This window comes from Cololabis saira, chromosome 9 (assembly GCF_033807715.1).
Source record: "Cololabis saira isolate AMF1-May2022 chromosome 9, fColSai1.1, whole genome shotgun sequence".
NCBI lineage: Eukaryota > Metazoa > Chordata > Actinopteri > Beloniformes > Belonidae > Cololabis > Cololabis saira.
In genome coordinates, this window is record NC_084595.1 from 14,557,212 (window position 1) to 14,570,190 (window position 12,979).

Sequence of the window (12,979 nt, forward strand, 5' to 3'; positions counted from 1 at the left end):
GTAAGTTTACTTTATTTTTCAACAATTCATAAGCGTGCATGAAGTTTTCATGTGATACAAAACAAAAAAATAGGCATGTTTAGACTGTAAAAAGATGACACAGGTTTATACTGTAAAGGTTTGTGGTGGGATAGCTTCTAAAAAGTGGAGTGATTTTACTGTTTGGAGTATTTATTGTGAAACTGCTGTTTTTGTGCTGTGGTCCAGCTCTCACTCTGGAATGAAACTGTGTTGACATAAAATACAGTTTGAGAAGTTTTTTGTTGCAACTTTGGCTTTATTATCAGGAAGATTTCTTTAAAATGTTACACAAGCAATATTTACTCACCTTACTTGCTTTGTTGATCTTCTGTCCCTTTCCTTTCTTCCTTTTTCCCCGTCCGTTCTGAATGCCGGCTCAGCCTTTTATTTGTTTGACTTGTCTTCTCCAAATCACTTTGTATTTATAATTCACTCTTTTCCCTTCTCATTTTGTTGGACCAGCACTTACTTGCAGCATTGTTGGCTGGACCTAATACAGACTTTTTTTTTGTTTTCTAATCACTTTGAGCAAGTTTTTCAGAGTTACCACTTAGTTTGAGTCTAACAGCTAAATGTTTTGTCTGCATGTTGGTCATTCCACTAACTTGCCTGTAACTCAACATCTCATACCATTTTCCTTGTGAAATTAGGTTTCAAAATCCATTTGACATTTCATTGACTTACATGAAGATTAGTAAAGTCACTGACACTTCCCCAGCATGGCTGTATGGCCTGGAACCGCACTATGTAACTTAAGTGCAGCCTAGATCCCTCTGGCAAGAACAGGAATCTCATTTCGGCAACATATCACACACCAACATCAACCCCTCTGCCGTCTCTGTTAACTGGGAACTAGCAAGGTCACTACTTTGCGCCGTACATCATGGCAAAGGTCCCAAAACAAAACCAGGTCACAGGAAGAAAGGAGGAAAAAAAACTTGGACAGGTTTTTACCCCATAGCAGATGCAGATACAGGACAAATGAGATCTAAGACCAATTCTGGCCTTGCCATCTTCTTGATGGACTAATGATTTATGTCTTTGTTACCTGCCCTGCTGTCTGCTTTCATTTCTGTATCCCAGCTGTGTTTCTGCCCTGTGTTGTACTGTCAAGAAGAGTGGACTGTGGATTTCCAATTCACCCTTTCACAAAACAAAACAAATTAAAGCTGCAAGCAGTGATGAACGGGCCCTCGCACCATTGTGCACGTTCAGGCTGCAGTGAAGTGCTTGTATGACTTGCATGTAGATGTCTTCAGGCCTGGACATTTAGCGGATGACACCACCCACGAGTCTTTATGTCAAACCATTCAAAGGTTATTGCAGAAAATTGGAACTATATTGACCAATCAGAAGAAGGGGCGGGACTAATTTGCACCAATTAAGGTGAATGAGTCAAAACCGAGTCCGATGACACCACCCACGACGCTGTATATCATACCATTCAAAAGTTATGCCAGAAAATAGGGACTATCAAATATTGACCAATCAGAAGAAGGGACGGGGCTAATTTGCACCAATTATGTTCAAGGACTCAAAACCGAGTCCGATGACACCATCCACGACTATTTATATCAAACCATTCAAAAGTTATGGCAGAAAGTAGGAACTATCAAATACAGACCAGTCAAATTAAAGGGGGCGCATTTTTTGGCATCTATCGTCGCCACGGTAACGCTTTTGACTAAGAAAAGTAATGTGCTTTGTCGCAGGATCAAGACGCACATTTTGATGTATAACACACCTGGGTGCACATTTCGGTTCGGGCCGTATTAACTGGAATGGCATAAATTTCGCCAAAATTAATTCCGAATTAATAAAATTTCGATTAATTCAAAATGGCTGACTTCCTGTTCGATTTCGGCCATGGCGCCAAGATACTTTTCTGTAAGTTGCGACATGATACAGGTGTGTACCGATTTTCATGGATGTACGTCAAACCGTATTGTGGGGCTTTAGGCACAAAGTTTTTTCTGTATGGACCGACCAGATGAAGGGGGGGGGCGTGCTTTTTGGCGTCTAGCATCACCAGGGTAACGCTTTTGACCAAGAAAAGTAATGTGCGTCGTCGCAGGATGGAGACGCAGATTTTGATGTATAACACACCTTGGTGCACGTTACGGTTCATGGCGCCAAGAGACTTTTTTTTAAGTTGCGACAGGATACAGGTGTGTACCGATTTTCGTGCATGCACGTAAAATCGTATTGTGGGGCTTGAGGCACAAAGTTTTCTAGAGGGCGCTGCTGAGCCATTTTGCCACGCCCATTAATGCAAACCATTAAATAACACATTTTTCGCCAGGCCTGGCTTGGGTGCAAAATTTGGTGACTTTTGGGGAACTATCAAATATGGACCAATCAGATGAAGAGGGGGCGCGCTTTTTGGCGTCTAGCGTCGCCACTGTAACGCTTTTGACTGAGAAAAGTAATGTCGTTGCAGGATGGAGACGCACATTTTCATATATAACACAACTGGGTGCACGTTACAGTTCGGGCCGTATTAACTGCCGAAGGAATGACATAAATTGCGCCACAATTACACGATTAATTCAAAACATTAAAAATGGCCGACTTCCTGTTCGGTTTCGGCCATGGTGCCAAGAGATTTTTCTTTAAGTTGCAACATGATACAGGTGTGTACCAATTTTCGTGCATGTACGTCAAACCGTATTGTTTAGGGGGGCAAAAAGGCCCTCCTTTTGTCGGAAAAATAAAAAAGAAAGAAAGAAGAAAGAAAGAACCATTCCTACAGATACAATAGGGCCTTTGCACTGTAAGTGCTCGGGCCCTAATAATCTTTTTCAGCGGACAGTTGGAGATTTGTTCGAGTGCGCAAGATGGGTTTTATGTGGGCATTTGTTCGAAATAATGAGATTTTTTTTCACTAAAGCTGAAAGAAGACCAAAATAAAACAAGCCTTTATGATTCAAGCCTTATCTTTTTTTAAGGGACAAAATGCATCCATGTTTTCATCTGCTAACCAAAAAATAAATCTAAAAAAGCAGAAAATGCAGGTGTCTTTGTGGAACAGGGGAATTGAATGCTGTCATGTAAAAACTGTTATCTTAACAGAGGCATTGGATCTAGATAGGAAAAATGTTGTGCTGATGATCTGACCAGATAAAGAGGAGAGGTTTTACAGAGTTGCACTCTCACCGACAACCTGTGTATCAGCAGAGGGGAGCAGCCCTGTGCACGCAGAGTCTGTGTTGATTTTCCCTGTTGATTCCAAACTCGAGATCAATATCTTCTCAGGTCCCCTTCAGTCCTCTTACTTTCCATAGTTAATCGACAACAACATAAAGCTCTGGGGATTTCTGGAGGCTCTGTCTTGTAACGCTTTCCCATTTGTGAGATAAACTGAGTGCTGTCTAAAAAATCTCGGCTACTTTGGTGCAGATTATAACTCTACGTTATGTTGGTTTGTGGAGACCCCAGCATGGCTGTGTCTCAGGCATGTTTTCCCAGCAGTTCCACAATAAAGAGACATTTCAAAGCCTTCATTTTGTTTTCAAATAGTTTATACTGTATTTGCTATAAAAAACAACAATATAAAGCCTGAAGGATCTCTATTGCTCTGAAAGCCATCATTATTGTTTTGGTTTTATATTATTCAATCAATATCCTAGTGGATTAGACACTTATATATTTCTAAACAGGATTGCTCAGGTTCTGTACAGTACAAACATGTACAAACGAGCTGTAATCTTGTCCTAAATTGTATTAAAATGCCAGGGCATTGTCTTTGGATGTCATTGTTTTTGAAAACAGTTCTTGAAAAATGACATTATACTGCTTAGACAGATGTTGACACTGGATGTTGATCTTGCTTTAAATTGAAAGTTATAGCATCATCGATTATTTTTGTTTGATCCATAGAAGTTTGAAGAATCTGCTGAGAATACAAGTGTTGACTTGACCTCTACCTTTTGAGCTCATCCAAGCATAGTAGGAGCTCAAAGTTTAAGCTTTCACATGTAAGACTCACACCAGGTCATTTAAAATGAATATGCATTGACTGCTTTGGTTATACAACCTTAGAATAAGGTCTTCCCTGCACCTCCCTGCACCTCATTGAAAAGGTTGTTATAATAGAGAAGATTAGACCTCAATGAGCTGCAAGTATAAAAGCCATACTATACTAATATCCAGCCATTTTACTTTAATAGCTCTGCATTCAGCATAAGTCCAAAAGGCTGTACCTATTTCAGCATTGAAAGTAAGCCTAAAAGGTACAGAACTACATCAGTTAAAAGATTCTTAGATGGACAGCGTTTTAGCAGGAGAAGAGGGGAGCATTTCTTTGTTCCCACAACCCTATATTCCCACAGCTCTGATAGCCTAACCGTAAACCCTCCATGTACCTATAGCGGCTATCTGAGCTAACAGTGTGGAGCAATCAGGGTCAAGGGATGTGGGAAATGTGGGAACATAGAGCTGCAGGAGGCTGAGACGATCAGTTGTGATTGTTCTCTCCAAAACTCACCGTATAAGACCAAACAAGTCGGAGTATTCCAAGGAGAGACATGTCCAGAAAATAAGAGGATTCTAACGCAGGCGGAGCTCGGTTAGCATTCACATCCTTAAGAGAATTGAAGTGTCTTTTGGTTGGTAAAATCTCTTTAGGAACTTGCAATGTCCAGAATCCATTACCATATAAGGAAATTCTGCTCGACAGGGCTGGTGATCTCACAAAGTCCTTCCAACCTATGTAAATCTGGTTTCTTTCACACTCTGTAAGGAGGCGCTGCTCTTGTAAACATACACCTCAGATGGCAATTTCATCACATTTTAAATAAGCTGGGATACAGAAATGATAACATAGCCCTGTTTTAACCTGAGACATCATACAATAGTCCTCGTTGACTTTTCCAGGATAACAGCAGCAAGAAAACATTAGTCAGTCTTTTTATTAATCAATAATGAACAGGGGGATCTAAAATGTTTAATATAAATAAAAAGAAAGATCCTCCAAATGCAGTAAAGATGGTTAAATACTGTAATTTAAACCTATTTAAAATATATATTTTTAAAACCTACCAAGTACACAGTATATCCAACATTAACAATGTCTTGGTTTATGTCTACTGCCTCTGCCAAAAATACCACACAAAATGACGAGCCATAAGAAATAAGAACTTTTATTCATAATATATTCATACTTTTACACAATTAAAATAAAATGCATATCTATGGTTCCATTGCAGTCTCCATAAACACATGGATAGCATTCTTTTGGTAAATGCTAGCCACATTTGTTTTCTGTCATGAAAATAGAACTAAAAACAACGGAGGTCAAATATTTTTATAAACATAAAAAAAGAACATTAAACAACAAATGCATGAGTCTGAATAAATAATGATGGGATTTTTTTTCTTATTTTTTTCTTCATTTAACAGACCAAACATTCTTTGTGTGCATTCTGCCTCTGATTTCCTGTATTTGTTTGCTCATCTTTTTTCTTTTTTTTTCTCTTTTTGTCTTCCAGTGGCCTGTCTAACCAATAAAAGCCTTTGAGAGGGAAAGTGGAGAAGCCTCCAAAGTGTAGCTTTGACACAGTACGGTTGAGTACATAGAGAACAAACAATTTTGGGCACCAACTCATTATTTACATTAGATCTGTAGTGTTCTGTAAAGGCATCCATTTTATTCGCTGTACTCTTGCGTCGTTGTTATTGTTTATCTCCAGCAATGTTGAGTCAACAGGACTCCTTGCTTTTCAGTCACTGCCTGTTGTAGATGTCGCTGCATCTTCTCTATCATTGTCATTAGCATCAACATTCTTGAGTCCTGTGTGCAGAGCGTCATGGGGAGTCCTAAGACATGGCTAGAGATATCCAGATCATGGGAATGATGAGACAATGCAGCTCTTGCAAAGTTGAGCCTCGGCTTTTGATGCACTGGTTGTCTGATCTGGGCTTTTTGGAACACTTCTTCTTCTTTTTGTTTGAGGCTGTAGAAGATTCTGGATTGTCTATAAAGTCAGGGTTTAGGTTTTCCAAAGTCTTCTCCAGGGTGTTGGACAAGGTTCCCAGTGGCCCATCATTCTGCTTGATCTGGGTCTCATTTTTTGTTCTCTCCTGCTGCTTGTATTTAGTCTTCAACATGTTCTCCTTTCCCTTCAGAGGGTTGTTAGTTATTTGGCGACTCTTTCCAGACAGGATGGAGGACTTATCATTATCTCCAAGACAACACCTGGGAATGGCTTCGCCCAGAGGGCTTTCGGTGGGAGGGAATTTCCCTGACTGTGCCTTGGAGCTGAAGAGATTGGTCTGGATTTGTGGCGTTTCAACACATCCCTCTAAGTTTTCACTTTTTAGTTGTTTCAGGTCCTTACCGGCCAGAAAGTCAGGGACATGGCACTCCAATTCAGAGCTGGAACCTTTGAAACGTTTGAACCACTCCCATAGGCTCCTCGCCCGGCAGTCACAGATCCACTGATTCCCATTTAAACGCAAATACTGGAGGGAAACCAGTGGGTCCATGGTTTCCCCTGTCAAGACGGTAATGTTGTTAAGGAACAAGAACAAGGATTTCAGCTTACCAAGATCACCAAAAGCTCTGGGTTGGACATAAATAACTCTGTTCTGGTGGATTAACAGTCTGTCCAGATTGAGTAAGCCCCGAAACATGTTGTCTGTTACTATCTTGATTTTATTATTGTGCAGGTAGAGATAAGTGAGGTTAGCAAGGTCCAGAAACGTGTCGTCATGCAGCGTTAAAATGTTATTGTCCTGTAGGTAAAGGTACTGCAGGGAGAACATTCCTCTGAAAACCCCAACAGGGAGTTCTGACAGGCCACACCTGTGCAGATGGAGGGTGTGCAGCTTCGTTAAGCCCCGAAAGGCTGTTGGGCTGATGGTGCGGAGGTTGCTGTTATCGCCAATATCCAGCTCCTCTAGTTTTTCCAAACCATAAAAAGCTCCAGCTTCAATGTAGCTGATGTTGTTTGAGTAGAGCCAGAGAACAGTAAGATTGTGGCAAGAACTAAAACTGGTGGACCTCACCACTGTGAGTTTGTTGCTCTGTAGGAATATCCGTTGGCTTCGCACAGGGATCTCTGTAGGGATGAAAAACAGTCCTTGCTGTTGGCAAGCCACAGTGGGCCTGGGCTCACTGTAGCACACACACTTGGCAGGGCAACTCTCAGTTTGAGGCACAAGGTTCAGCCACATCACCAGGAAAAGGAGTCGGCCCCCTGCAGAGACAGAAAACATAGGTGCATTAGTAAATAATGTATTAGGAAATTTGCTGAATCCTGGTTAAGTAACATAATATAAGCCATCAATCAGGTTGTTGAGCACATGTTTTGAACCAGTTTCAAATCATAGCAAAAACACATGAAATCTGGAATAATCCCTTACAACAAGTAAAATTTTCAGCATATTTTGATATTTATCATGTTTTTCATATATTTTTATATGGTTTATAGAGAGAGAGAGGATGTAAGTAATGGCATTTCAATGGTAGCAAAGTTGACATTAAGCCTTATGGTGGGAAAATGAGGCAACATGCCAAGCGAAGAGATGAATGGCTAGGGGGCAAGGTAAAAAGCTGGTGAAAAGTTTTCACAATACAACCAAAGTATTTTTTATCCATGAAGGTATTCTTTTCTTTGAATATTCAGTGACTGATTATAATAGTCTAACTCAGCTATACTAGAAGACATAAATAAAACACATGTTTTCTATCCTCTACATCATATCCTATTCAATTGAATATACTAAAAAATAGAGTATGCAGTGGTTTGGAACTACAGTGTGATTGATGATCTGTTTGATCTACTGCTTTAGCCTGGTTAGATACGCTCTGTAATCGTGGAAATGCTGTTAATGGGAGAGGCACCAGACTTATTAGGGCCCGAGCACTGACAGTGCGAAGGCCCTATTGTATCTGTAGGAATTTCTCTCTTTTTTTTTCTTTTTTCTTTCCTTCTTCCGACGAAATGAGGGCCTTTTTGTCCCCCTAAACGTGCCCCAAAAGTCACCAAATTTTGCACGCAAGCCAGGCCTGGCGATTGAATGGCACAGGATTAAAAAAATCATAAAATGACCCAGGCCAACACATAGTCTAATTTCAGAGGGGGCGGGGGGCGGCGGGACTAGCGCCGGGGGCGGCGGGAGCGGCCAAGCTAGCGTCCAATCGCAGACCGGGATTCCCGAAGCGAGAAGCCTCAATGCAGATTGTACTTTCATGTACACACAAACATACACTGATTCACATGCGTACAGGAGCAGAGCTGTGCACTAACAAACTTATTTAATCAGGAATTAATATATTTCATCCAGCAAAATGACATTTTTGCTGATTTGACTGCCGTTTTTACCTGAACTGATCACGTGAAACACGTATCTGATGGGTGAGGAGCTGGATGGTCCCAACGATTTTATTTGCTACATTGATCCAACGAAAAATAATTAAAAACCGTGCTTATTAATCAAAAAACACAGGTTAAACATCATGACCAAATCCGCTCCGACCCTGTGTCAGTGATCACCGCAGACAGACTGCAGCTTCGCCTGAATTATGGTTCCGCGTTAAATCAACGGCGTAGGGTCGCGGTACGGTGTGCGTCGACGCGGACCCTACGCCGTAGGGTCTGCGTTGGTGTGACGCGGAACCATAAATCAGCCTAGGCGGATTTATGGTTCACCGGGAGCAAGGGCTCTGGCGGTTGATGTTGATCCGCGGACCAAACTTCTTAAGGAGCATCAAACTCACTCTTATCTACGTGGAAATAACGCTAAAATATAAAGAAGGCGTCCCAAAGTGTGATCTATGGTGAAATAGGAAACTGAAGATGTGTACGCTATACTGTATGTGTAGGCTGTTCCCACAGTTCCATCCAGTTCTGCAGCGCAGCTTTAGCCCCGCCCACTGCAGGCGTCAACAGTGCATGCCGCTTTTAGTGTGAACGCTCCAAACAGCGAGATGCTGGCGTCGGGAGATTTTTGACGCTTTCAGTGTGAACGCAGGGTTAGGCCACGCCCATTAATGCAAACCATTAAATATCACATTTTTTGCCAGGCCTGGCTTGCGTGTAAAATTTGGTGACTTTTGGGGCACGTTTAGGGGGGCAAAAAGGCCCTCATTTCATCGGAAAAATAAAAACGAGAAAAAAAATAAATTTGAAAATGTCCAGGCCTGAAGACATCTACATGCAAGTCATACAAGCGCTTCCAATGCAGCACGCCTGAATGTGCACAAGGGTGCGAGGGCCCGTTCATCGCTGCTTGCAGCTTTAATTTTTTTTTTTTTTTTGCTTTAATTATTTCTGCCGTGGTTCAGACGAGCTTGCCGCACACAAACACTATAATGGAAAGGAGCTGACCTGCCACAGGTAAACGATTCCCACTGATATTACACTATGGATAGTGGAGTAAAGGGGGTGGGGGTTGGACGACGGTTATCTACTTCAGCTCATTCATCCTTCATGTAGAGATGATGGAGTAAAACTTTCACAAGCACACCTGGTGTCATATAAATGGCAGGTATTCCTCCACATCTCACAATACTCCTCAGCTCCTGTCCTTACTGAAGATTTTTTTTTTTTTTTATCTCTGCTCCCATGCACAAGTGAGAAATCCAATGCTTGCAGGCATGACAGGTAGAGGGTATCTGGAAAATGCATGAGCTGCACTCATCCCTGACTACATCCCAACTCTTCCTCTTCTCATTCCCCTGCAATGTGTCGTGGTGCAGCTCATCTCTGGACCTTGTTAAACGGAGCTCTGGTGTGGCCTGACAGCAGCCCTCTGCTGCACTTTCCTTCCAATCTCCTTGCTCAGCCGTCAGACTTCCACCAGAAAGCTGTCAAGACTTTCCTCTCTTTCTGCCTCGCAGCACTTTTCCCTCAGCGCCGCCTAACAATAGCAATATTTTACCACATAGCACGCTTCGTGTATCTCCTCTGCTGTCTTCATTTTTTCTCCCTTCTGCTGTCTATTCATTAACAGGCTATTTCCACCTACGTCAAAGCCTGGTTTCATCAGCTTTCGACATAATGTGTCTCGTCTTTGTTAGCATCTGTTGAATGACAGCATAAGCCCCCGGTGTCATCAATCCTTTGCCAATATTTATGTCTTCTCATTAAAAGCTTCTTTACATCTGCGTCACACTGATTACATTACAATATGTTACAAGCATAAATCTGGCAGTAGTGCCATCTTGACATCTTCAGATTAAGTGGTTCACGATCGGATCCCTGACATAAGGATGTCACAGTGACAGTTCGACCAATGTGTTCAAACCCTTGATTGATGAGCAATGGGACACTTTTGTTTATTTATTACTGCTTTGTTTGTGTGGCACACAGAGTCATCTGTAAGATGATATACCTACATATATATTATTTACATGTTTAATTTACACTTCATTTAGGACAGCTCATGTCCAGCTCAAGTGATTTTTTGTGCGTTTCCTGTTAAGGTAAGAGGTTGGTTTATTTGTTGAAAAATGTAGTGTTATCTGGCAGTACGCCATGTCTAAGTCTTACCACATAGGGCACATTTGCTACATGGTGTGTGCAGGGACAACAGAAGTCTGGCCTAAATACGTCCAGAGAAGAAGACTACACACTTGAGTGTAAAGTTGCTGTTTTTGTAGCGAACTGTAATGATTAATATGACATAAATTTGCTCTTTGCAGACCAAATTAAAAGAGACTTCAAATCAAATGTGTAGTGGAGGACAGTTTCATTCTGCACCCGCTACATTTGCCTTCCCTTAAAAGCTTTACTTTTAGCAAAGATTGCTCGAAATCCACAAATGTTCAGCTGTTTGTTCTGGCATTGTTTTGAGCTCCTGAAACAGATGAAATTTGACAAGGATATGAAGAACAGAAATCCCCGCCTCATTCTTATCCGCTGGCTTGCATTTCAAACACTCAATCTTCCCCTATGTCTTTGAAACATGGCTCAAACTGGCAGTGGCCTTTGTTCTTGAAGTACATCACAGCACAACGGCAATCATTGTAGGAGCAAACAAGCATTTTTTTCCTTCCACTCAGTGACATTTCTTGTCTCTTTAGCTCTAAAGCAGGACAGGGCCTTTTATTTTAGTTTGAAGGAATATTGAATAAAATGTATGGGCTGTCATTCAACTCTTGTGCTCTACTATCTGCAAAGACTAGCTAAAGCGATGTGTAGAGTATGCCTCTATGATGAACCAACAGTGTCTGCTAATTGCATGGTCAATGTCTGCTATGTCTACAACAGTGTTTTATTGCTCTTTAAAAGTTGATATAATTTATTAGGACCTCGCGTAACTTGCAGAAAGATTAAAAAAAGGGGATTGTGCATCTGCATCAGCAGATCCACTCAAAGCAGCTCTGGCTTTCCAGCACTGCAAGCTCAAATGTTATTTTAAAACACCCGGATCTCAAGCCTAAATGAAATATTAAAACAAATATTCTATTCATACTTTCAAGTGGACATATACTAAGAAACAACAAAATAAAATACAATGAAAAAACATATGTTCTGTGCGTGAAATGTAGGCCTGGGTGTCTTAAACGACTATAATACCAAAACTCAGAGATAAAACAACCACTTCTTTGTCTTCTAGGGGGGTTTTCTAGGGGGCACTGTTGAGCCATTAGGCCATGCCCATTAATGCAAACCATTAAATATCAAATTTATCACCAGGCCTGGCTTGCATGCAAAATGTGTTGACTTTTGGGGAACTATCAAATATGGACCAATAAGATGAAGGGGGGGACGCACATTTTGATGTATAACACACCTGGGTGCACGTTACGGTTCGGGCCGTATTAACTGCCGAAGGAATGGCATAAATTGCGCCAAAATTACACGATTAATTCAAAACGTTAAAAATGGCCGACTTCCTGTTCGGTTTCGGCCATGGTGCCAAGAGACTTTTCTTTAAGTTGCGACATGATACAGGTGTGTACCAATTTTCGTGCATGTATGTCAAACCGTATTGTGGGCCTTGAGGCACAAAGTTTTCTAGGGGGCGCTGTTGAGCCATTTTTACTGTAAAGGCTCGGGCCCTAATTAATTTGAGCAGATGGTTATTAATACATTATGTTATTATAGTGATAATTCAGTGGCACTGCACTGCCCAATAGTCAGCACAAAGGATTAGGGTTGGAATTGTGATGTTGTTATTGTGACATAAACGAACATCCATCCATCCATCTATTCTAACGCTTATCCGTTACTGGGTCACGGGCGCAGCAGTCTCAGCAGAGATGCCCAGACTTCCTTCACCCCAGACACTTCCTCCAGCTCTTCCGAGGGGAGTCCGAGACGTTCCCAGGCCAGCCGAGAGACATAGTCTCTCCAGCGTGTCCTGGGTCTTCCCCGGGGTCTCCTCCTGGAGGGACATGCCTGGAACACCTCCCTAGGGAGGAGGGACATGCCTGGAACACCTCCCTAGGAAGGCGTCCAGGAGGATCCGATACAGATGCCCAAGCCACCTCAGCTGACTCCTCTCAATGTGAAGGAGCAGCGGCTCGACTCCGAGCTCCTCCCGAGTGACTGAGCTTCTCACCCTATCGTTAAGGGAGCGTCCAGCCACCCTGCGGAGGAAACTCATCTTGACCGCTTGTATCCACGATCTTGTCCTTTTGGTCATTACCCAAAGTTCCTGACCATAGGTGAGGCGGGGAGCGTAGACTGACCGGTAAATCGAGAGCTTTGTGTTTCGACTCGGCTCTTTCTTCACCAAGACAGTCCGGTTACCCCGACCGCATAACTGCGGATGCTGCACCGATCCGTCTGTCAATCTCACGCTCTTTCCCTCGCTTCCCGAGATACTTGATGTCCTCCACTTGGAGATGGACTTCTCCACCCACCTGGAGAAGGCACGCCACCCTTTCCCGGTGGAGAACCATGGCCTCGGTTTTGGAGGTGCGCATGCTGAAGGTCCCGGGTTTGATGAAGCCAACATAACATCATCTGCAAAAAGCAGAGATGAAATCCTGTGGTTCCCAAAC

General features: G+C 42.3%; 1 protein-coding gene across 1 annotated transcript in view; it reads right to left on the reverse strand.

Annotated features, from left to right (window-relative positions):
- Positions 1-5,180: 5,180 nt before the first annotated feature.
- rtn4r (reticulon 4 receptor) overlaps positions 5,181-12,979 on the reverse strand; it is a 65,684-nt gene continuing 57,885 nt past the window's right edge. The window contains exon 2 of the mRNA XM_061729859.1: positions 5,181-7,220. Within this exon, the coding sequence (XP_061585843.1) occupies positions 5,839-7,220 (1,382 nt within the window). The 3' untranslated portion in view covers positions 5,181-5,838. The remainder of the gene's footprint in view (positions 7,221-12,979) is intronic.